This window comes from Mauremys mutica, chromosome 9 (genome assembly GCF_020497125.1).
Source record: "Mauremys mutica isolate MM-2020 ecotype Southern chromosome 9, ASM2049712v1, whole genome shotgun sequence".
NCBI classification, from domain to species: Eukaryota; Metazoa; Chordata; order Testudines; family Geoemydidae; genus Mauremys; species Mauremys mutica.
In genome coordinates, this window is record NC_059080.1 from 17,527,104 (window position 1) to 17,552,838 (window position 25,735).

Consider the following 25,735-nt stretch of genomic DNA (forward strand, 5'->3'; position numbering starts at 1 on the left):
ATGCCACTTTTGAGCGATTAAGGACTGTGTCAGTGAATAGTCTTTCACCTCTCAAGGCCTTGTCTCATAGTTGTTACTTGGACTTGAAATTAATTAGCAGCTAATACTATAAATTGACACCCAAAGTGCTTGACATTCATTTTCAAGAGAAGCAGCTTATTGAAGTGAAGTTGTTTGCTTGCTTACAGATAGAATACACTTTTTTTTTTAAACTGAAACTTTGCAAGTATTCTGAATTTGGGATTTTTCATTGGTGAAAGTTCTAGGTGAGGAAGGTAAACATTGAGTTAGTGCATTTACAAAATAACTACTATCTGTATATTGGCAATTTAGGGGGCGGGGGGGAAGTTGTAGGGGTTTTTTCAATATAAATTTTCTAAGGTCTTTAGGATTGTGAGGTTGGAGCCAAATTAACCTCTGGGGCAAGTAGATGCAACTCCAAGTAAGAGCTGTAACAAGCTAGGCCTTTGAGATCTTCAGATGAAAAGTGGTATCCAAGTGCAAAGGATTATGATGATGAAACATTCCATAGGACAGCTGATTGCTGTTCTATAATGATCAGAGCCTTTACTTAAAATAATTTCTTATACGAAAAGTTACCCCACAAAATCTAAACTGTATGAAGTAAAACATTAAATTGTGAACAATTTGTGATCCCATATTTCACTTGTAGCATAGGTCTATTTCTGCTGGTTTCTGATCCTGTTTACATGTTTCATATAAACCCTGCAATTATTAACCTAAATCAGTCGGCAAGGTAGAAGACAAGACCATTATTCTGTGCACTTTTTAGGTTATCAGTTGGAAAACACCAGTGAAGTTCTGCTCAGGCATGTTTTCTCTCTTTCATCTCCATTTTTGTTGCATGGAGTGTATAAAGTGAAATGTTTGTCTTGCTCATTTGTGCATGGACTAATGTGGATAAACCAAACTATTATTGCAGTTCTATTACAATCAGCACTTTGTAGAACAAAATGACTATAGCCCATTGTTGAAATGCTGCTTTCATAACATTTCAACCTCAGGCAGTTAATCATAAAAGCAACTGTGCTGCTGACAAATTATCCCACTTCTAAGGAAATAATAAATAAAAAAGTGAATCAGATGCATCCATTGCTTGTTAACTTCTGGGTGTATTTTCAGACTAGTTAAAGTGACCAAATTCAAACCTGGTATCATTCCATTGACTTCTGCTGAGCTACATCTGGGATGAGTTTTCATGATGATAATAGTAAGGGTTTATTAATAGCTAATACAGTAAAGCAGATTCCTAAGAGAATGAAGCACTATTTTTAACTCTGTTTTATTATTGACCATGAACAATAATAGTTTGGTGTTTGCATACCGTATGTAAAGCAATATTGAGCTAAATCTAAATTGAAAGGTTTAGTTTAATACATTGACATTTCTAACAGTTTTGATGTTTTTCCCCCTGTTGTAATGATGGCCTTGGTGAACTTTGATCCCTACTCCCAGGTCCTTCAGGTTAGCCCCTTAACTCCAAAATAGTAATGTTGCATGAAGTTGAATGTGTACACTTTAAAAAACCCTTTTTTGATGTATAAATGTAGAGAACTAAAGTCAGGTATACCAAGTCATTCTTCATACGTACCTTTGATTAAGTAGGAGTACAGGAGAGCCAAATGCAGACTTTCAGACTCCACTATGCCCATCATTTGGAGACTGATCCTGGGAAGTGCTGAGCACCCATTGTTCCCTAACTACAGATGAGTTAAGACCATGTGGCACCCTGCTAGTGGCTTTCAGAACCCTGCAGGATTGCGCCTCTGACTGGAAGACATATTTTGTAATATTTCTTCCCAGCCAACTGAAAGGGGAAAAGTAAGATTTCTCCCACCCTCCCCTTTTAATAATTGATATGCTGCACAGTGCTCTCATCCCTTGCCTGGAAATCCATGGTTTGCAGGTCAGTTAGATGACAACATTCATTTTTGTAAAACCTGCAGTTGTTGATTATGGACAGCCAGGAGTGAGGGCACCGTATAAGGAATTAGCCTGGATTAGCCTTCATAATCTATTATGTTGTTTCTTTGGAAAAGTTGACAAGCATATGTTTTATATAATCTTAAATGTAGATTTTGAGATCCAAGAATTCCTTATTTTTTACATTCTGTGTCTTGCAAATTTAACATGGCTATCTTGATTGTTGTTTTGAGTCTTAGAGAAGGAAAACACTAAATGAAATAAAAGAGAAGTGAGGCAATGGGCACCTCATGTAGTGCCTCTGCTGTGATACTTGTTCTCTGTAAAATATTTGTTGTTCACCAAACCAGTTGGGATCTGAGGAGACCTATAGGCTTTTTATTTAACAAGCAGCAGGAGGAAGGAAAGTAGATGTGTATGCCAGTGCATATAGAGGGAAGTGAAAGAAGACTTTTCCAAGGGCAGGCTGTGCAGAAAGATGATTATCCATTCTTGCTGTTACGCAGTTCTAGTTACAGGTATTATGAATAGACAAGCCCTAAGCAAGCTACACATGAAAGCTTTGCCAGTTATACTGATATGGTTAAACTGGTATAGCTTCCTGTGTGGGCCCTCTTATTTTAGAATTAGAATGGCTTTTTTTAAGCTTAAATGCCTTCCAAAGTGACACAAACTACCCCAAAAAGGCTCTCTTGTATGAGAATACAAGTGCCTACCCAGTGACTATACCAGTATAACTATAGCACTTTAAGGGTATGTCCAGACTACCCGCCATATCAGCGGGTAGCGATCAGTTTATCGGGGATCGATAAATCATGTCTCATCTCGACGCGATATATCGATCCCCGAATGCGCTCCCCGTCAACTCCGGAACTCCACCGGAGCGAGCGGCAGTAGTGGAGTCGACGGGGGAGCCGCGGACGTCAATCCCGCACCGTGAGGACAGGAGGTAAGTCAGAATAAGATACTTCCACTTCAGCGACGGTATTCCTGTAACTGAAGTTGCGTATCTTACGTTGACACCCATCCCCCCCCCAGTGTAGACCAGGCCCAAATTCACGTTAGCTTATGCCAGTATAATTTTCCCATGTAGACAAGCCCTTATTTTCATAACCTTATCTCATCTCCATAAAGTTAGTAGAACAGAGAGAGGCTTCCATTGCCATTTATTAGTCTAACTAAATTGGAGCACAAAGTTATCTCCTCTATAAGACTGCAGAAGATGTTTCATAAGTACTTAGCCATTTTTTCAGATTTATTTAAATCATAGTATACTGTGCATGTAGCACTAGCCAGCTGTTGTAAAGTCCCAGTGTCTGTCTTTAGAATGAAAATGACTTGGCATACCTATGTAATTACAATTTTATTCAATGAAGTCTTGAAAGTTTTGCTCTGATGACTTTTAGGAAACAAAGTGCTGTGATCAAATTCAATAATGAATCCAATTTAGTTTTAACTGTGTACACTAAGTGCTGCTAGAGGCTTAATGTACCAACCTATGTCCACATCTCACTCTAGGTCTTAAGGTATAAAAAGAATGTGGTCTCCTCTTTTTATCTAATTGTGGTTTTGTCTGCATCACAAAACCATCTCACACAGTGTGATTTGAATAGCAGTCATGCTTCAGAAGAGGCCCCGCATCTTGGGTAAGCAGAGGGACTTCAGTTCAAGATGGAGGGCCACCTGAGCTAGCCCTACTCCATGCTTTGTCTAATACTCTCTATCTCACCAAATTCAGCACAGACTCTCAGCTACTCAGGCATCGTATTTGGAAATCATAGCAAAACTTACTTACATTGTATAAGAAATTAACATTAGCAACAAGATGCTATTTTTAACTATTATAAAGCTACTATTAATAAAGTGTCAAAAGTGTAGAAAAATAGAACATTGAGATAAACCTGACATGTTCACTGTGGTTTTTAGCTAAACGTTGCATGAAATATATATTTAAATCATTTCACTGACATGAAAATGGGTGAGGGATCCAGATTGTCTTAATTCTGGAGGATGTCAGGGAGGTCACTAAAGACTTGCCTGCACTGAACAGAAGAACCCTTAAATTGGCTTTCCAAGTGTGTTGCAGCATAAAAAAAACTCATTAAGAAATTAAAACAGACCAATTAGCATTTTGTAGCATTTTTTAATCAAGAACAATGCCAACAAGAGAACGGTTCTAAGCATAGATATACATGTCATGCTATATATTTTCCTCCAGATTACATTTCTAGCACCTGACCAGTGCACATTTTAACATTTTTCTTTTGTTCCATTTTTTTGTATTGCTCAGTAGTATTCTGCTCTTCGACTTCCTTTCACAAATGGTGACATTCGCATCTGTGCAGTGGGACTTAAGTGGTGATTGCATCGTGTGCTAACCCTCTGCACAGAGATGAATCTCAGCCAAAAAGAAGGTGAAATCTTCTGAATCTATTAATTCAATTGGATATTCACCAGACTCCAGGCCATGCAGAGACTGAGTGTTGTCAGTGAAATGGTTACTTAGGACAACCCTCATTTGTATAGGACTAACTGGCAGCAGACCTTACTTGTAACGTTAAAGCAAAAACATGCTCTTCAGTAAAGCTTAAGTTTCTGATTTAATGAAGAGTTTCATGTTGGCCTTAGTAGCCTAATCACCAGAATAAGTTGTATGTGAAAATGTATATATTTGCCTACTCATGTATGGTTTTTTGCATGCATGTTGATTATGTTGTAAATACAAAATATACTGGTGAAACGGGTTATTGTTTAGTGCATATACTATCATCCATACTATTTCTAACTAGTAATCTTGTTTTGTACTGTGTGATGTCTGATCCTTCTAACATCGATCATTGGGCTTTGGTGAACTCTGATCCTTCCAGGTCCTCCAGGTTAGATTCTTAACTTGGTCAATTTATTTTACTGCATTGCATTTGTCATATGAAAAATTGATGTTTCTCTGTAATTCAAAGATTGTTTTTAAGTGCTGTGGGTAGCACAGTAGATGGTACCTGTTGACAGTTAGCATTCCTGAGAAGCTAACCTGTAATTACTTCTCATGTGTGCAGTACCAGGCCCAGTTTCTCTTCAGAAAAAGCTTGTATGGTGGCATGTGTCTTTAGCTGTCAACTGCACGACTTGTTTGATATGTGGCACTAAATTGCTACTGAATTTTAAAAAGAAATGGTTAGGGTTTTATCTTCAGAACTGCATGCAGAAATCTCTCTCATCAAATCCATTCTCTGTACATGGCCTCTTCGAGGACTTTAAAGAGAGACTTTAAATTGTTAAAGGTTTCAGAAGAACTGAAACGCCAGTACACGTATAAAATCTTATTATATGGGTAGAATTAAGGAGGAGAAAGTCATGAATTCTCCAGCAAAGAGAAGACTCTATTTGTTAGACCCCTTCATCTCCACATACAAAGGTATAAATGGCTATGTGACTTAAATCATAGCAGCACTTTCCATTTTACTTGCCATACAGTTTGTGTCACTTATGAGTAACGATGACCTTGTATTTATCACTGTCGAACAAAGGTGAAATGATCTGATCGGGTGTTTTGTTTTCAATACACTATGAACTTGCATGAAAACAACAACAACAGGGTATTTCACTCTCTGTCTACATAAAGGAAAGGGTAATGCAATCCCCAGGGTCGTGTTTAGGTACTCCCTACTGCTCAGTGGAGAAATTTGTTGAGTGCACCTTTAAGAAAAAACTAATTCTGAATGTTGGAGAAAATAATTGAAACAAATGTCCAATCTCCATTGGAGTTGATATATTGAAATCAGCCTAATTATTGGAGAGGAGATTAATCAACTGAAAGAGGCATTCACCCCTGAGCTTTGGTTGGGAAAGGCTCTGCTCTTACCCCTATGCCTGTCTCCTCTGCCTCTTAGAGGTGGAACAGCCTCCAAGAGAGGCAGGATTTAGGGGCATTTTTTACCTTCCCCAGTCAGGAGCAGCACTTTGAGGAGGGGCACACCGGTCCTGCTTCCCTCAATGGAAACATCAAACTCTGTCTGCAGTAGGTGACAGCATTTTACGCTCTGTGTGTGTGTCACTCTGTGACACTGGCTTTCACAATGGAGTTGGTCAATCAAGAAAATACTCGAGAAGGGGAAAACGCTATGTATTCCCATTAGATTAGCCCTAGCCATGCACTTTGCATTGGTGGTGGGGGAAGCCAAGCTAAAATATATATATTTTAATGTAGAGACCACAGTCCTTATAGGCATATCCATACAGAATGCACAGGAGTCATGGGCAGGCTGACTCATACTGATCCATGAACATCTGTCCTGTAATATCAAGGTCTGCCAGGGCCAGAAGGTCCACGGGGTCCCCCTGGAAATGGAGGATTTAAAGGAGAAAAAGGAAACCCAGGTCAGCCAGGCCAGCCCGGCCTCCCTGGTCTAAAAGGAGATCAAGGACAACCTGGACGCCAGGTATAAGGAGTGATGCTTATTTCTCGCTGGGAGTGTTTTATTTTTAAAAAGAATAAAATATGGAGCCTTCTAATTGGAAGATGCATTTTATAATAAGCCTAAAGCCAGACTGTAGTCTCTAACACTCTGGAACAGGTCCTGGCTTCTAGTGGGCAGAGGAGGTGTAGAGGATGTTGGGCTCACCGCTAACCTGCTTTCCTCCCCCACACAGGTGGCTGGGCAGGATTTCTCCATAGGGTTTAAGTGAGAGCAACAGTAGCTAATGCACCATCCTTGTTCTGTTGCCCTTTGCCAGTGAGGGATGATGGCACATCTCCCAGTCAGAGAGAGAGAGAGAGAGAGTGTGTGTGTGTGTGTGTGTGTGTGTGTTAGTTATATACCACTGTAGGCCACCCACTGGTCCTGTTCACAGATGTAGTAATAAATGAGCCCTATTGCATGCTCTCCTTTTTTGCTGTGGATTTATACATTCCTGGTGCTGTTTCCTGGCTCATTAAGTTTCTATGTGTAGCAAGAAAGCTTGGAAATCCTATATTCTTGTTTGTCCCCAGTCCACCCTTTTTCTTTCCTGAGACTCAGTGAGAGGATTAAATAATTGTAAAGCTACTTTGTTTAGGGTGATCCTGGTCGTCCCGGCCTGAATGGAATGAAAGGTGATCCTGGGGTTCCAGGTGTTCCAGGATTTCCAGGTATTTAAAAATCATTTCAAACAAAGCCTTTAGAACTCAGTAATGTCCAACTAGTAGAGGAGAGGAGCCCGCTTTGGGCACTCATGCTGTAGATTTTTTCAGGAAGCACATACTTTCACTGTGTAACTGTATTGCTTTGGTGTTTCAGGTATGAAGGGTCCCATTGGGCCTCCAGGAGCAATTGGTTTTAAAGGTGATCAAGGTCTGTCAGGTCCACCAGGTATGAATCATGGTTGATGCTACCCTGCCACTTTCTTGGCTTCAGGGAGGTAGAATTGGACCCAAAGGCATGGAACCAAGTCCATTCCTGGTGTAACTCACTCAGGTTAGGCAGAGATACCCCAGCAATGGAATTTGTCCTTGTTGTATGATGTTATGAACAGCAATTTAAACACCATTATAAAATAACAAACACCATTCATTGTTTTTAAAACTTTCCTTCCACTATCCTTGTAAGGGAAAAGCCACTTAGATATCTAATGTAGACCTATTCCTCTTCATTCAGTGGAAAGAAGCTGCTCAAGAGGTGGTAGCTGATGATTTCCCGTTCCAACACTTCCTCTGCTGAGTTTTTATTATGTGGTTGTTTCGTGTTGACTCAAGGGTACCATGGAGAAAAGGACTTCAGCACAGTTTAACACCAGTAATAAAGCTGACTTTACTCTGTGTTTCCTTGGATATATGGAACAGCCCCTATAAGAGTCAGTCTATCCTTTTTGCAAGGATGCAACTAAGAGCAAATTTTTGACTTGACCTCTAGTTGCACTGTTTAAGATGACATCAGCCAGGAGATCTGATCAATGGAATAAAGAATTATAGGGCTGATGAATTAATCAAACTTCCCTTTGTGTCTTTTGGAGTCACCTCCATCTTAGATTGTCTGTCTCTCTAATACAAACTTGCTTTATCCTAGGTCCACCAGGCTTACCTGGCCCTGCTGGAAAAACCATTGTAGTAAAAGGTGACCTGGGTCCTCCAGGTCCACCAGGCCAGCCTGGATTGAAAGGGCCACCTGGATTGTCAGGCCCACCAGGTTTGCCAGGTATGATCACTGTGGACTGCAGGCTTTACTGTTTATGTTTATAGGAAGTGACTAGTTAACAGATTGCAGTAGACCGTTTCCTCTAGAGAGGTTCCTGGGTTTATTTGCTGAGACGTAGGTGTGCTTGCAAGAGTGTAACTTTCATTGCTCCATTTATTTTTCTAGGTCCAATAGGCCTTCCTGGGGATCCTGGGCGAGATGGACTTCCTGGATTTGATGGTCCAGGAGGACGCAAAGGCGAGAGAGGACTTCCAGGCCAACCAGGTATAATAAGTACCCTAATTCTGGTGAGGAGAAAGGGGGTTGGTATGTTTAAAAAAAAAAAAGAAGAATCGCTTCTTAAGAATGCAGACAAATGTCAGGACTTGATGTTTTCTGTTGCAATTCACACGCAACAATGCTAAATTTTTAGTAATAGGGTGTCCCAGCTATCCAGCTGTTAGATAATCCAATATGGTATCTTTGCTGGCATATGCTGTAGGCTTATAAAAGTCATTAGTCTTAAAACCGCCCAGCAGCAGACTCAGTGCTGGTATTCAGGGCCGGCTCCAGGGTTTTTGCCGCCCCAATCGGCGGCAGCTCCACCGCGCCGCTTTCTTCTTCGGCGGCAATTCAGAGGCAGATCCTTCCGTCCGAGAGGGATCGAGGGACACGCCGCTGATTTGCCGCCAAAGAGCCCGACGTGCCGCCCCTTCCCCTTGGCCGCCCCAAGCAACTGCTTGCTGGGCTGGTGCCTGGAGCCGGCCCTGCCGGTACTGTTGCCGGATCCATTTCCTGGATGTTGTTTTATTTCACTTTGTTTTGAGTTCAGTAGAACACTTTTCTCAGCCTGCAAGAAGAGAATGTCCTTAAGAACCAGGAAGGAAAAAGATCCAACTTTCTAGAAATTGAGTCTTAAAACTTAGCTAATTAAGAGCAATGACAAAGAGGGGACCCTGAAGTTCCCAGGCACGTTTTTTATGGTCTGCTCTAAGGTTGTTATGGCCTATTTTATCTTCCATTCTTAGAGCCTGTTCCAAAGCCCATTGCAGTCTTTCCATCTATTACAGTGGGTTGTGGATCTCCTCGAAGAGAGGGAATGTGTTCTAGCATAAGACACTTAGCTCACGTCTGCCATTGACTTACTTTGTGACCTGTAAGCAAGTCCAGTAGGGCTAACTTGCTAAGGTGCACATACAATTGTGTGGGTTTGGCATGGCTTACCTACCCTGTTCATAGCTAACTACAGTACTCTATGGACCCCACTTACTCTCGTTTCTGAGCACTTCTCAATCACTAAGGCATTTATCCTCAGAACACACCAGTGAGATACGGCAATACTATTAGTCTCATTATTTTATAGCCAGGGAACAGTCACTGAGGGACTTAAATGACTTGCCCAAGACCACACCGGAAGCCTGTGAAAGTACCCTGGAGCAGGGTATTGCACAAAGGTCTCCCAAATGGCAGACTAGCACCCTAACCACTGGACCTCCTTGTTGGAGCCATTGAGTACCTAAGAAACATTGCACAGGCTGATTAGACAATCGCTTGTGCTTGCTGTCACGTGCAGTTTAGAACATTGAGCTCTTGTGGGTTAATTTTCAGACATGCTGAGCAATTCTAGAGCCAACTGAAGTCAATGGGAGTTTGGGAGCTGTGGCTGCTTCCATACCTCTGAAAATCAGGTCCTTCATTTCTACAGGCCTGCACTTATTTACCCTTTTAAAACCCCTTTTGAAAACCGGGGAGAATATTCACCTGACTCGTAGGAGCGCTTGGGCTTCATGAATGTATTCAAAGTGTGCTGTGTTCCTTGGATGAAATGTTCTCGAGTAGTTAACAGATATGCGAACAAATGTCTGCGCTGTGCTTCTCCTGTGTAAACAGGCTTTCAAGGTACGCAGGGACTCCCTGGTCCTGATGGCTTGCAAGGCCCACCAGGTCCTCCTGGAACAGCTTCTGTTGCTCATGGATTCCTTATAACTCGACACAGCCAGACTACAGACACACCATTGTGCCCACAAAGAACAATAAGGATATACGATGGATTTTCTCTTCTATACGTGCAGGGAAATGAGAGAGCCCATGGCCAGGACTTAGGTGAGATGCATTGTATGCACTATTGGTGTGGGCTTTTACAGGGGAAGGAAGCTTCAGCTTCTTCTCACAATTCTCTGATTCCTTGTAGTCCCTGAGAATCCTACAGCCCAGGAGATCATTCAGATAAGGGTAGGGGCTTTGCTGCTGAGATCTGTCATCTCCATGGGCTTGCACCAGTGGTCACGCACTGAAATTCACAGGCAATATTTTGCCCGCATATTTCAGTTTGGCAATCCCTGCTGTGCATTCATAAGAGGCTGAGAAGAATATGCAGATAGTGTTTAAAAATGGGGGGCGCTACATTTCCTTTAAGCACAGTAAGATGAGAATTCTTTTCTGTATCATAATTCATATATGTGTATATCTTATTCTGTAGGTACTGCTGGGAGCTGTCTCCGACGTTTCAGCACCATGCCCTTCATGTTCTGTAACATCAACAATGTGTGTAATTTTGCATCAAGAAATGATTATTCCTATTGGCTGTCCACTCCAAAACCAATGCCAATGAGCATGGAGCCACTGACTGGGCAGAGCATTCAGCCATTCATAAGCCGGTGAGCCAAAATAGGCCATAAGATTTTGTGTGGGATCTGAATAGATAGCACGTCTCTTGTTGAAATGTGGTTTTGGGCCTGCAGGCTGAATATTAAGACATGGTAAAAAGATTAATCAGTTGTATGTATTTTCTCTGAGCAATAATAGAACAACTTCTTATTTTAATGGCGGTGAATGTGTTATATGTGTAATCCAGTCTAGTGCCTCGGAGCAGGGGATTGGCAACCACTACTGATTGCTACTTTTATTTCCATGGCACCTAAGAATGCCATGGACATTTTCATTGTTTTTCATTTTTAATCCATCCATTGATCTAAAAATCTCATGAATTTTGGTGCCTTTAAGGGGACATAATCATTTAAAAACATTTTAAAAAACACAATAGGCCAAAAGCTTTTAAATGTCTGTTTTTACTTCTCATTTATGCACAGCATTTCTTGTGCTTTATTTATCATGGACAGTGAAAGTGAACTAGTTTCCCTTTTTAAAACCATTTTCACCTTCTGGTTCTCAGCAGCATCGCAATGCTGTAGTATTTGGGTTGCAAACACTGCAGGACAATCCAGGCAAAAAGAGATTGTTTTGAATGGACCTATTTACATTTCTGAAAACATTTCTATTAATATCAAGGTTTGTGAAACTTGAGTAGCAAAGCCTACAATTCTGGGCCAAAATCACTACCTCACAAAGTCCCATCAACTCTGCTCTTTGAATAGCATATACAGTCGAACCCATTTATCTCGACCTCGGTTAACTTGCCAATCGTATTAAGTCGACGTTTTAGAAGTGGAACCGCCAAATTCTCTCTTTGTCTTAGCATTTTCTCATCGGTTATGTCGGTTCTTTTATGTCATCGTACCCTAATATCTCGAGCACAAAAGAGGGCCAAATTTGCCACTTAACGTCCGTTATCTCGATCCCCATGACCAATCGTGCGTCTTATATATTAGTATATAAATAAAAATGATCGTACTTGGTTCACTGCGCATGTGCTGAGTTCACGTAGCACGTGATCATGGTCCGTATGGTCGTTCACTCCCATGCTAGTTCACTCACTCTTGTTGATCTTGTCTGAAGGATAACATGCTGTAGCTATTCTGTTTATTTTTTCCCTTCTAAAAATGTCTGGAGGTGTTAAGAGAAAACTGGACAATCAGTCAATAGAGAAAAAGTATGAAATCATACTGCAGCTAGAAAAAGGAACAAAACCGGCAGACCTTAGTCGTCAGCATGGCATTCCAGCAAACACCATTTCAGGATGGAAAAAGAAGGCCGACGTGATAAAGCAAATGTACGAGAAGTCTGTCTTTGATCCAGCAAGAAAAAAACTTAGAGTGGCTGAGCGCAAAGATGTCGACGATGCACTGTTTCAATGGTTCACAAATACGCGAGCAACAAACCTTCCCGTCAATGGTCCCTTGCTGATGGAGAAGGCGGACATCCTTGCTGCAAAGCTAGGACACCCTGACTTTAAAGCAAGTCAGGGGTGGCTGGATCGTTTCAAAAAGAGGCACAACATTGTCTTCAAAGCAATTTGTGGAGAGAGCGCTGCGGTTCAACAGGAACAAGTGGATTCATGGCTGAAGACTCAAATGCGCACAATTTTGGATACCTATGAGACTCGGAACATTTTTAATGCTGATGAAACTGGGGTGTTTTGGAAATGCCTTCCAGACAAGACTATGGCGTTTCGTGGGGAGGCTTGTCACGGTGGAAAAAAGTCGAAGGACCGACTTACAGTGCTAGTTGCTGCTAACATGGATGGAAGCCAAAAACTCCCGCTCTACGTTATAGGAAAGTCCAAGAATCCCAGATGCTTTAAGCAGACCAAAGTTCTCCAATGTGATTACGATGGCCAGCCAAGCGCCTGGATCACAGGAGATCTATTCAGTGCATGGGTGAAAAAGTGGGACAGGAAGTTCCAAGCAGAGAAAAGGAAGGTGGCACTGATCGTGGACAACTGTAGAGCTCATCCGGATGTTCCTGGTCTCAAGGCCATTAAGATCTTTTACCTCCCACCTAACACAACGAGTAAGCTCCAACCAATGGACCAGGGGATAATCCAAGTGCTTAAGGTGTACTACAGGAAAATGTTGATGCGCCAATACCTGCTCCATGATGAAAAGAAGGCACAGTACACCCCTTCCCTTCTAGATGCAATGAACTTCCTGAGATCAGCCTGGAATGACGTGAAGAAGGAAACAATCTCAAACTGCTGGATGCACTGCGTCATTCAGGATATTTCCAATGATGAGTTTCAGGCACAGTGCCGTGCAGCCGCAGAAGAACTCGCGGAAGTGGCGGGAAAATCAAGCCTTACAGATGCTATCTTGGAAGAGGAGGCACAGGAGTTAGCCATCACTGTCCAGGAATTCCGAGATTACATAGAAATCGACAAAGACGTCGTTACTGATGGCGTGATCACCGATGAAGACATTGTATCAAGTGTGCAGTCAGCACAGGCAAGCACATCTGCATGCGGCAATGACAAAGAAGATGAAGAAGATGCGGACGAAGATTTGGAACCAATTCCCTCAGCTGGTGAGGTGGTAGAAATGCTACAGAAAATTCGACGGTATGGTTCTTTTGTAGGAGATGAAACTGTTTTAGACAGCATAAATAATATTGAAGCATTTGTTTTCAAGCAGACTGTTAAAGGCAAAAAGCAACAAAGCATTTTAGACTTTGTAAAGAAACCATAGTAACCGCGTGTACGATACTTTTCAGAGCTGTGTCAGAGTGAAATGACTCGCGAATTTAATTTTGACACTGGTTAGCTTTTTGTAAAAACGAACTACACCCCGCACGTTTTTTGTGATTTTGTGAGCGATCTTTGTGTTTGCAATGTTGGAGAATATAATAAAGATTTGTATCGAGAATCGACGGTGGTTTGTATTGTATACTGGTAAATCTCTGCTGTTAGTTGGTGCACATATGCCTTTTGTTGTTAGCAAACATGTATGTACATTTTTATAGCATGCCGATCGCTTCATCTTATTTATTAACGCACATCATGTACATAAAGAAATTTCAAGCACATGTTAATATATTGCCGCCATATTGGTTTTCGTTTATCTCGATCATCGGTTATCTCGACGCTTTTTGGCAAACCCCTAGGCCGGCAACATAACCGGGTTCAACTGTAACCTTAAATTGTGCATCTGGGCATATTTTTATGATTTATGTAGCATCCACAATGTACTAGAGGCTATGAACGTACGCAAAGAGACACAATTAGTGACATAAAGAACATATAATCATATCTTATGAAGAGAGACAGATGTTTGCGTATTTCCTTTCACCCAAGGCTCCCAAAGTACTTAACAAACTTTACAAACTATGAGCCAGATTCTCAGCTGCCAAAACTCCATTGCCTTTGGGGGAATTTTGCCAACTGAAAATTTGTCCCTATATTTAAATATATTTCATGCATCCTTGAAATGTAATGAAACAATGCACAGCAGCACTGTATCACAGTTCCGGACAGAAAGTGAAGAATGCCTTAGCCAGTGGAAACTAGAAGGGAGGGGTGAGCAGAAACTACCTACCAACCTGGAAGTTGGTCTGGATGCAGGATCTAGCAAGCGTAGTCTTTTATAAAAGTGTCAAGGGAATCTTTAATGAGCATAAGTGGTCAGGACCTTGTCTGTACCTTTCATCACAAGCCAATACAGAATTGCTGCTCTTATCTGGCACAGAGGCTTAAAATTTTGCGGGGACTGGATGGTTGCTCAAAGGTACCCAGAGTAACTTCCAGGGAAAAAAAAAACCTCCCAGCTTGACCCATCGAGAAGCCTTTTTTGACTCATCTGGTAGAGATTTTGCAATTCTTTGAGCAGTTGTCCCTATAGGTATGTGCACACGCCTATGAGCTTTCAATCAGAGATTTTTGGTAGCAGTGTCCGTATGCCAGTACCTGCGCCCTACACATCCTCATGCTCCAATCCAAGGATAAATAGGGGAGTTTATCTGCTCCAGTTCCTTCTCAACCACCTGTGGCTAGAGATGGAGAGTTGTGGTGCCCAGTAGCGTTAGCATTACTTAGCTTGTTTGCTTGTTCTTTTCTTTTCTTTAGTTTGTGGTTTTATTTTTTTCCTCTGGGCAAGCTGTGTGCTTTTGGGGTAGGGGGTTCCCCCCACCTTTGTTTTCATGGTCGGGACTTCCTGCTTGCCCTCAGCCCCTTTTTGTCTGTGGCCTTCATGGCTTGTACACAAAACCCCAAGCTTCAAACCCTGCCAGACCTTCCCCTCAGTGACAGGTATTGCAGCTGCTCCACTGTCTCCGTGGATTTCATGTGCCATTGAAGCGTAAGGTCTGTGTGGGCTGATGATCAAACCCAGGAAGCTGAGAGGGGACAGACTCAAGTAGCTCCTTATAGAGGGTTCTTTAAGACCCACTGCCTCTTTGGGATCTGATTTTTTTTTCTTCCCTTTTTTCTTACTTTCATGCCCACTTCCAGCTGTGGCCTCCATCTCAGCCCCCTTACCCCTGTCTGGGTTCCCCCCTTCCGGAGACATGGCCCTGCTCCCGGCCCCAGCTCTGGTGGATGGGGGGGAGGCATGAGGCTGAAAAGTAAAAACTGCTTTCAGCACCCCCACTATTAAAAGTGTTCCAGCACCACTGCCCACTGTAGATACTTTCAAAGACTGTGCACACCTTTTCCCACCACTGTGCTAATTGTGCAAGCTTCCATAGCAGATGCAGCCTTTGGTGCAGCTGTTCTCCAAACCGTGCTAGATCCTTCTCCTCAGCACCCACCTCCATAGTTGGAGCTCTGCTTGGGAATCACCTAAAGCGGAGCATGCATAGGGACAACTACTCGAAGAAGGAGAGGTTAATTACCTATACAGTAACTGGAGTTCTTTGAGATGTTTTGTCCCTATGGGTGCTCCACTACCTGCCCTCCTTCCCCTCTACACTGTAGTCCTTGCCATGCCAGATTTTATAGCTGAGAAAGAACCGGAGCGGCAGCAGTTCTGCATTCCCCTATGTGCCCATGAATCAAAACACAAGGATTTATAGGGCAGAGGCACAGATCCAAGACACTGCTACCAGAAATCTCTGATGGAAAGTATGCGGGTGCTCACACACACCTAGAGTGGAGCACCCATAGGAACAAATCATCTGAAAGAACTCCAATTACTGTACTAGTAACTAACATCTCTGAATATGAGTCTTCACTGTTAGCTTTGTGCAAAATATTACTGGGCCAATTTCTGCCACTGCTTATGTAGATACAACTCCACATGAAGATAATGGGAGGTGAAACCATGTAACAGAGCAATATTGGGCTTGAGTGTCCAGCTAATCATAGGTGCTGGAACTAGGGGTGCGGAAGGTGCTGCAGCACCCCCCTCACTTTAAGTGATTTCCATTATATACAGGATTTACAGTTTGGTTCAATGGCTCTCAGCACCCCCACTATACAAATTGTTCCAGCACCTCTGGAGCTAATAATTAATTAGAATGAAAATGCAAGAACATCTGTCTTTAAGGCCACTGTTTCAAATCTTGCCCATATCCGTAGCATCACTGTCTTTCAACAGTTGTTTGGATCATCTAGATGAAATGAGTTGACATTTGGAGTCTATTACTCTGTGGCTTTTACGATTTGGATACAAACCCAGTATGACTGGCATACTTGCTAACAGTCTCAGATGACAAGCTAGTGACTGAGGGCCTGATCCAATGCCCATTTAAGTCATTGGGAATCTTTCAATGGCCTTTGGATCATGCTCAGATTATTCTGAAGATTGAACTCCACTGGCACTTTCTGACCTATGGCACCGTTCCCTTGAAATCAGGATTAGTGCACAACAGGCAGGATACTGTGGCAAGCTAGAACTAGCACTATGTATTTGACCTATTATGTGGAAAACCAAAAGACGTTAGCTTTCAGTACTGTCAGTCTGGCACCTTTTTAAGGAGTCTACTGTACTATGTATTTTTAAACAGAGCTCTCCCAGTTTTGCCTGCATAAGAAGTGATTGATTGGGCTCATTAAAGGTTAGTTTTTTTAAAGGTACTCAATGCAATTAGATACAAAAAAAATTCTGTATTCCTATTTGTTCACTGATGCAGTGGGAAATTCTGCGTACATATAAAACTGTTTGAGGGGTACAGTAGATCTAAATTGTTATAGCAGCCTTTCTTACATTATTTTTTCCCAATTTTTCATGTCATTTCTCTAAATTCTCCTGAAATAAAATTTGTATTTGGCTTACTTAATACATTATTGTAATGGCGTGATGTTTCTTTGATACCTCTCCTCATGTTTAGATGTGCCGTGTGTGAAGCTCCTGCCATGGTTATAGCTGTCCATAGTCAGACCATTCAAATTCCATCATGTCCGCAAGGTTGGGACTCTCTTTGGATTGGTTATTCTTTCATGATGGTAAGGGCCTCCTCCTCTCTCCCCAAATTTACTGCTGTTTGTGTTTTGTACTAGCTACTTTGGGATTTTCTGTTACAAACTATAGTTTGTACCATTAAAATGACGTTTACCTGTAGCTGCCAACTATGGTAACAGAGATCAGTTATTTCCCAAAATTCAGATGCCATGGTAATCGGTAACCCGAGGTAAACATCATCTATGGCACTGTCTTAACAAACAGGAAAAAAGAATTAACTTGATTTTTTTTTTAAACAGGGTGACTTCTCCTAGTGCTTATGGATCCCAGTTGAACTTACAAGTTGTTTCTTTTCTAGCACACTAGTGCTGGTGCAGAGGGCTCTGGACAGGCCTTGGCATCCCCCGGTTCCTGTTTAGAAGAATTCCGCTCAGCTCCTTTTATTGAGTGTCATGGTCGTGGTACTTGTAATTACTACGCTAATTCATACAGTTTCTGGCTGGCAACTGTAGAGATATCAGAAATGTTTAGGTAAGAGAGCTTATTTCTTGCACATCACTTACTGTGTACTGAATGCATTGGAAATCACATTTATTTTCTAAGGACAAATGGTGATTTAGATCCTTATTTGAAGACTTAATTAATCCTTGTAAAACTGGTAATTTGTGCCTTTTCCCTCGTCTAAATGTGTGTCATGCTTTCGAAGACCAGTTTTTCAGGAATTTGTTTACTTGACAGAATCCTTTACATCTTGTCTGTACTTGCTGGGGTGCATTCTATTGCCTGTTTTGCAAGCTCAGAGCTACTTTCTGCCCACCCTTACTCATATTGACTAGTAGCTTATTCCAAAAGTAGTCCCTTTGTAATGAGTGGGACAGTATCAAAGAGTGATGTATTTATTCAATGTGAGTAACGATGTCACAGTCTGGCACTGAATGATCATTTTTGTGTTTTTTCTTGACATTTAGACAGACTCAAATATCTCAAATGTTGTTTGCAGAAGTACAGGGGTGAAATCCTGGCCCCATTGAAGTCAATGAAAGTTTTGCCATCGACTTCTCTGGGGCCATGATTTCACCTTAGGATTTTGCAAACTCTTCAGGCTTCTACTCTTATTGCTTCCTTCACAAGTTTAGAGTGGCACCGTTGTTCTATGGAAAAATAACTTGCTTTCATAGAAACTAATTTTATTACCGAATGGTGACTTGTGTCTCAAATGAGAATTAACAAGTTCTGACTGCAGCTATATTGAAAGATGACTGTTGCACAATGAGCTTTATCCACAAAATGTGTTATACAATGTTAGTGGGTATCTACAACATGAAGTCAAGTTACTTCCAATTAGAACACCTAAGTAGTACCATTTATTTTTGTATTAGGCAGTCATTATGCCATTGGTTTGCAGTGTGGCTGATCAGTGGTAATTAACATGTTTTCCTGACCAGTAATAACCCTCATGGATCCTCCTTATCATTCACTATTTTCAATCTCACCCAAACATAGCTTTCTATTTATTTCTCCTTTTCCTTTTCAAAAATGTGTTTATACCATTCACTTGAAAGAAGTGGACTACTCATATGTGACCAAGTAATGACAGGCTTGCATGTGATGGTAGGGGCACAGCTCAATAGCCAGGGGTTCACTTCCAGTTTGTCTTTTAGAAATATAAGCTTATGCTTCAGGGTTTCAGCTGGCCATCTGCAGGGGTCAGGAATAGATTCTCTCCTCCCCTTCCCCCTCACTGTGTGGTATTTTGCTTTGTTTTATTTTTTAAATCTCCTTTCCAGGGGTTGGCAACCTTTCAGAAGTGATGTGCTGAGTCTTCATTTATTCACAATTTAAGGTTTCGCATGCCAGTAATACATTTTAATGTTTTTAGAAGGTCTCTTTCTATAAGTCTATAATATATAACTAAACTATTGTATGTAAAGTATATGTTTTTTTAAATGTTTAAGAAGCTTCATTTAAAATTAAATTAAAATGCAGAGCCCCCCGGACCGGTGGCCAGGACCCGGGCAGTGTGAGTGCCACTGAAAATCAGCTTGTGTGCTGCCTTTGGCACTTGTGCCATAGGTTGCCTACCCCTGCTCCTTTCTCTGAAGCATCAGAACTGGCCACAGCTGGAGATGACATTGAATGGAGAGAGTCAGGCCTCTGAGGTGGCACTGAGCATTCTCTCTCTCAGGTGCTTGGCTGGAGGGTTCCTGTTCACATGCTCACGGTCTAACTGATCACCATACGTGGGGTCAGGAAGGAATTTTCCATGTCAGATTGGCAGTGACTGTGGGGATTTTTTGCCTTCCTCTGCAGGGTATGGGTATGGGTCACTTGACAGATAGATCTCACTTTATCATCGTTTCCCTGCCATTGAGGGTTCTCCAGAACTGGTGCACCTTGGTCTCACCTACGGGCGGATATTAGTCTAGCCTCCTGTGAGCTGTAATACTTTGGTCTAATTTTGGTTGTTCGGTTTAGTGTGTGAGTGCTGGGTGCCACTGGTGGCCGGTGATATACAGAAGGTCAGACAGATCATCTGGTGGTCCCTTCTGGCCTTAAACTCTATGACCGAGATGGACTTTTTTATAATCACTCATGTACGTACCCTTACACAGCAGAAGGAAATAATTTGTTAAATCTGTCATCTTTACATTTTCACCTCAATTGGACAATGACATTTGATTATGGAATAATCCCATTCAAATGAGAAGTCAAAAGATTACAGATGTAAATTCTTCCATGTTAGGTGGCCGGGGGCAAGAGGGGAGATAGATCGTGTTGTATTTTGTAATTGCCCAACAAATGTCATTTCTAAAAGACGCCTTTACTCAAATCAGTTTTTGTGGACTGCCCCCGACTGTCTGGCATGTTGGGCTGATGCAGTTTGCTGGCACAGCACCTTCTACATATTGAAATACTGGTCTAAAATAAACAACTGTCACGACTCATGAGGGATTTTAGGGAGAGTAATGAAATAAGTGCTTGATCAAGGAAGGTGGTAAGCACATGCAGTTCCCTTTCAGGAAGGCACTTAAGCACATCCTTAAGTACTATTGATGTGAAAGGCACTCAGCACCTTGCAAGTCCAGGCTCCTGTAAGCATAAGAAAAGCTAACCTTGTGTGTTTGTGTTTCCATCAACCAGTAAACCTCAGTCAGAGACACTGAAAGCTGGAGACCTGAGGACACGTATTAGTCGTTGTCAAGTTTGTATGAAGAGGACGTAACATCTTGGAGAATTTTTGTAAAACAATGAGTATTCCTAGGGTGCACTGTCCTCCTGCTGTAACAATGGTGCTACTGTGCGGAAAGAAACAAAAACAAAAACAAATCCAAACTGTTTGAAAAGTGCAGATTGAGGTGTACCTCACCAAAGTGCCAAACCAAGGCTGTCTGGTGCATATTTGTCAAAAGGACTGAGACAAAGGAATTGATCTCTTGGAAATGGAAAAGCCGCTTGAGGTTCACAAAGGATCAGAAGATGAAGTTTTTTCTCTCCTAGTACCAAAATGGCACTTTTGATCAACCAAGAGAAAAAAACAACAAAATACAATGCACTGAGTATGTTTAAAATAACAAGACTGCAGTTTTGAAAAACACTTTTTCATGGTGCTACTAACCCTACTGTATCCCAGGTTTTTAATATGAAATGTTAAGCTTATTTCTCTTTGTAAGTAATGAAATGTGTATATTGTGTAAACACCTTTTTAATTCAAACCTTCAATTATTTAGACACAAATCAGCCTAAAATCACTCTTCACAAAAAGTGTATTAAAAATAAGTTTAAATATACAGCAGGATTTTATATAAAATCAAGGGCAATGGAGAGAATCTGTACCTCTTACACCAAACTACTACTGATTTTTAAAGTTTTGTTTCCTCCCTCAAGTTCCAATCTGACTTTATTTGGGGAATGTACAATAGTCATTTTGATCAGGGTTTTAAATGTTTATACTTACACCAGGCTATTGATGGTGTTATTTGTGCTTAGAAATCCAAACCATTTTTAAAGGATTTTTTTATTCTGTGAAAATATGTGAAATGATTAGCCATATCCGATGTCTTTTTTTTTTTTAAATAAAAACAAGTCATATTCGTGATTTAGTAGTAACCAGTTTGCTTCAGCAAAAAATACCCCGTGGAAATATCAAATTGCCAAAGCATTTAAGATTATGCTTACAAAAACTTTCTTTGCTCCAAAGTGGTGTCATGTATATTATCCAGAATAGCTGTACACTCTGAAAAAACTGAAATAAAGCAAAAACTGATCTTTTTCATATTTATAAATGTATCCTCTAATCATTTTTATGTGAATTATACACATCCATGATGGATTTATACAAGGCAACAGTTTTTGTGTATGTATAATTCAATAAAGGCCGTGAAAGGTCATAGAGCTCCTTGTTTCTTGCATCAGCATATACGAATCCTACTGTATCTGTCCTAGATTGTCATGTTTTGCAATAGTTTATCATCACATTTTGTACACAGAACTATTTGTGCTTGTTTGATTTCTGTGGTCAATTCTATTGCATTTATGTATAAGCTTTTAGCACTCCCCAACAAAGGAAGTGAGACTGCGTTTTCCAGGTGATCAGCCTTCCTTGAGATATTCATTGTATTTTCCCACCTTCACCATTCATTAGCCTGAGAATTAATGTATTGCTTTATAAAAGCAAAGTATATTTCAACTGATTTTGAGTAATGCTAATTAATTATCAGTGACATCTGGCTAATGGCTGTTCTGTCTCTGAATTTCTGATGCCAGCTATACATTAGGCTTGCAGCCACTTAAAAAAAAAAAAAAAAAAAAAGGGAATATCCCTGCTGAAAACTGAGACATAGAAATGAGTTACTAGGCGAGGTGCCAAAGGTTAATAAAATGAGATAAGTGGAGGATTAATAGCATTTGTGTAAATATGAAAATGGCAATTATACAAAGGTTTACTCTAAAATATAATAGTGTCATCTTGGTGTGTTTTTAAATGTTAAAGTAGTCTATGTACGCCTCATGCTTTGTTTATACGTGTATAACATTAGGGTATTGGGCCTGTAATACAGCCACAAGGCTCATGTCTACCCTTTTGTGAGTTGCCTGCAAATCCATGATGGTAGAGAGTGAACAAAAGAACCAAACATTCCCGTCTACTTATTTTATTTGGTTGATCTTACATGTAAAGAAACAAAACTGAACCAGCTGCTGCTAACTCCCAATCAGAAAACTGTTAACTAAAGATTACATCAAACCCCAACTCCTGTCCCTCTTACCATAAACACCAGCCCCTGAGGCTGTGGCTACACTTAGCACTTCAAAGCGCTGCCGCGGTAGCGCTTTGAAGCGCTAAGTGTAGTCAAAGCACCAGCGCTGGGAGAGTTCACCAGCGCTGGGAGAGAACTCTCCCAGCGCTGTCCGTACTCCACCTCCCTGTGGGGAATAACGGACAGCGCTGGGAGCCGCGCTCCCATGGCTGGGGCTTTGACCACACTGGCGCTTTGCAGCGCTGCAATTTGCAGCGCTGGAGAGGGTGTGTTTTCACACCCTGCTGCAGCGCTGCAAATTTGTAAGTGTAGCCAAGCCCTGACTTACTGCAACGGCCCCAAGAACTAGGGTTAAATAGATGGGCCTTGACCTTTTGGGCCTGGCACATTACATTGAGACTAATTATCTCAACACAGCTTGAGTGCTTGTACTGATCACAGCTGTGTTGCAGTACAGCACAGGCAGAGTGGTAGGTTTCCACATAAAAGAACTTGAGACAGATGAAAAAGCAGGTCCTTCCTACATTACAGAGCCTTGGTTTCCACAATGACATTTCCTGTGGCTGTTGGACCATGCATGCTCTTCCTAGGATCCTGCTAGTATTGCTATATTCTGTGTTATGGTCTCATGCATCCTTTGGAGCATGTAAACGTCCCAGGGAATACTAGAGCAGCAATAAATTATGCAGCAATTTTCAGTATAAATTATAGTCCCTAGTGTAACAATGCATAGAACAGCTATTCCTTGCACTGTGAGTATGTCAAATCCCTTATTATCACATAACTGCTAGGTAACCAAAATAAATAGAGGGATGTGGGGCAGCTGCACACTGCTGGATGCTGCAGCATGGCTGCCTCTGCTGTGCATGGGCTGCCCAATCCCATTTTGCATGTTGCTGCTGCCATACAGTACAGAAAAGCACTTGGATCTTAATGAAATCCATGGTGATGTTTCCAGCAAACTGTTCTCAATATTGCTCTATTAAGAAGCAAAGGTCTAGAAAGGGAAGATGGTCTTGTAGTTACGGCGTTAGGCTAAGATCTAGGAGTTCAATTCCCACCTCAGCCATATACTACTCCCTGTGTTACGTTAGGCAAGTCTCTCTGGGCCTCAATTTCTCATCTGTAAAATAGGGATCATTCTCCCCCCCCCATCTTTTCTCTTGTGCACTTAAGTTTGTACTCTTTGGACAGAGGCTCGCTCTCTCTATCTAGGTGCAATACTTACACTAGGTGCTCAATCCTGGCTGGGGCCTCTGCGTGTACCGTAATATAAATACAGCTGGCAAAACCTTGTTCTGCAGATTTTTGATATTACACGTGGAACAATCCTTTGACCTTCAGGGGGTTTGGAGACAAATCTGCACTGCCAAAACTGCCTTTATGATTTTTCCCCCCAGGTTGGTTTCAGAAACCAAAAGGACCCACTTTTCAGGTCAGATGTGGCCAAAATCTTGTGAAAACCTGTATATAGTTTTGGAGCTGCCAAACCTGTGCTCAAGCCTTAGAATGGCCTCAAACCCAAATTGTAGCCTAAAGGTACTCTTGGATTTAAATACTACCACTCCTCCGTGAGAGCATTTAATGTAATTGTGTTTCTCAAGTAATTCAGTCTTGTAAATAAAGCAGTTGCATTGGCTATAGAGCCTGGCCTATTCCTAGTTTACCTTCAGTAGTAATTATGTGGAAAATGGAAATAAATGATCCTTTATACAAATTGTACGTGGATAAGATTTGTGTGTTAACCACATGAGGGCACTGTAGACTTTCAAAGATAATTTAAGAACAGTTAAGAGTGCCTACGGCAGCAATGGTTTTAACAAAAATCAAAATATGGAGGATGTAGATTAACTTTCTTTGCTCAGTATTTGTCTCACCTGCTTTTGTAGGTGTACTGCAAGCTGTTTGCTGAATGGATTGAATTGGTGTCTAACTTCATAACAGAACTGCTGCAAAGTAGGCTGACCTGCTAAAGTATAACTCATATAATACTAATACGTAAATCTTTAAAACACTAACAGAGGGAGGCTAGTCCCTGCCACTCTTTTGTACTCTTAAGTGTCAAAGTTGCACATGGGCCTCTCTCCTTACTGCCTTTCCTAGTAATGCGAGTCCTGTATTAATCCTTGTACCAAAGCCGTATATTGGCTGACTGTACCTTGTGGGTATGGAGTGAGATTGATTTATACATCATACTTCGATGGTACAGTTCTCTGAAATTCTTCAAAGTTAAATATTTCAGAACCATTTGATGTAGGATGGACTAGGAAAGTATATATGGACTTTGGATTTAATGACTTCTAGATCTGTAACCAGTGAAAACTAACATCCCCTACACCAAAGGTTACTACAGTCTAATTGTAGGGTTTCATCAATTTTATTCTATTTTTTTAAAGGTACAACTTTAAAAAATATTTCCTCTTTTAACCTTACAAGTGTCAAAATGCTCATAGGTCAATGTGTCCAAAAGATCTGAGATCTCAGAAGAGCATCACCTTTTATATGTGTTTGTTTTAATTGTATGGTATTTCCTAATATGCATGCTAGTAGCATGAGTCATTCTGCTGCCCATATTTTAGAGAAGTCTTTTTTGAGGGGCACCAGAGAGGGAAGGTCATTTTGTTAGGTTTAGACTCTTCTACTTTGAGCAATCTATAGTTGTAACACAGATCTTTCCCAGCAGCAACCTATGGTTAACACCTTACACAACCCCTGTGGCTGGGGTTGTAATACTGTTGCTGCTATGGCTACCTCCACTGCAACCACAAGCCAGGAATTGTGCAAGAAAGATTGTGATAATCTCGTCTTCAGGAGTGTTTTATTGACAGAAAGCAGGACAATGTTGCTAAGGAAAGGCAGGAGTAGTGATCAGCTCAGAAGAGCAGTAATGGAATATAGAGCCTTTCAAAACATAAGATCAGTACGTATAAAACTTGGAATGTGAAGGATGGGTGATGAAATCCATCATTTGTAGAGAACTAATGATCACATCATAAAACCACTACAATTGGCAGAGGGTTAAGGATTAACTGCTAGGTAAATCAAACTATGCTATTAGTCCTAAAAGTAACCCTTGCAGCTTATAGCTGAAGTGCAGGGCACGGATGTTGAACTGGAGCATTCTGTGGGTTCACTACTCTCTGTCCTGCCCCTTTAAAAATAATTTAGATTAACTTGAAACTGTCATGAGGAAAAACATATCTGAACTAGGTATACATAAAATAGTGGACTGGGGCTTTCCAACACTCTTGTAAGATGTTCTGAGCTCTGAAACCTATACTACAATTAGCCATGAGTTCGTGGCCCTCTCTGAGATGTTCCTTTATGGTCTGTTGCAATTGAGGGAAGGAGAAACCAATGTTTAAAGGCCCCATCTATTGTT

General features: G+C 41.3%; 1 protein-coding gene across 8 annotated transcripts in view; it reads left to right on the forward strand.

Annotated features, from left to right (window-relative positions):
• The window catches only part of COL4A5 (collagen type IV alpha 5 chain), a 136,054-nt gene extending 114,267 nt beyond the window's left edge, over positions 1–21,787 (forward strand). For 5 of the 8 annotated variants that reach the window (XM_045029289.1, XM_045029290.1, XM_045029296.1 and 2 more), the window contains 12 exons: positions 1,477–1,485; positions 4,812–4,820; positions 6,247–6,380; positions 6,997–7,069; positions 7,218–7,289; positions 7,983–8,111; positions 8,277–8,375; positions 9,981–10,193; positions 10,570–10,747; positions 17,028–17,142; positions 17,457–17,629; positions 20,240–21,787. In XM_045029289.1, the coding sequence (XP_044885224.1) occupies positions 1,477–1,485; positions 4,812–4,820; positions 6,247–6,380; positions 6,997–7,069; positions 7,218–7,289; positions 7,983–8,111; positions 8,277–8,375; positions 9,981–10,193; positions 10,570–10,747; positions 17,028–17,142; positions 17,457–17,629; positions 20,240–20,321 (1,286 nt within the window). In that variant the 3' untranslated portion in view covers positions 20,322–21,787. The remainder of the gene's footprint in view (positions 1–1,476; positions 1,486–4,811; positions 4,821–6,246; positions 6,381–6,996; positions 7,070–7,217; positions 7,290–7,982; positions 8,112–8,276; positions 8,376–9,980; positions 10,194–10,569; positions 10,748–17,027; positions 17,143–17,456; positions 17,630–20,239) is intronic. The other 3 variants (XM_045029292.1, XM_045029293.1, XM_045029291.1) reach the window with 2 other exon arrangements.
• Positions 21,788–25,735: the final 3,948 nt, after the last annotated feature.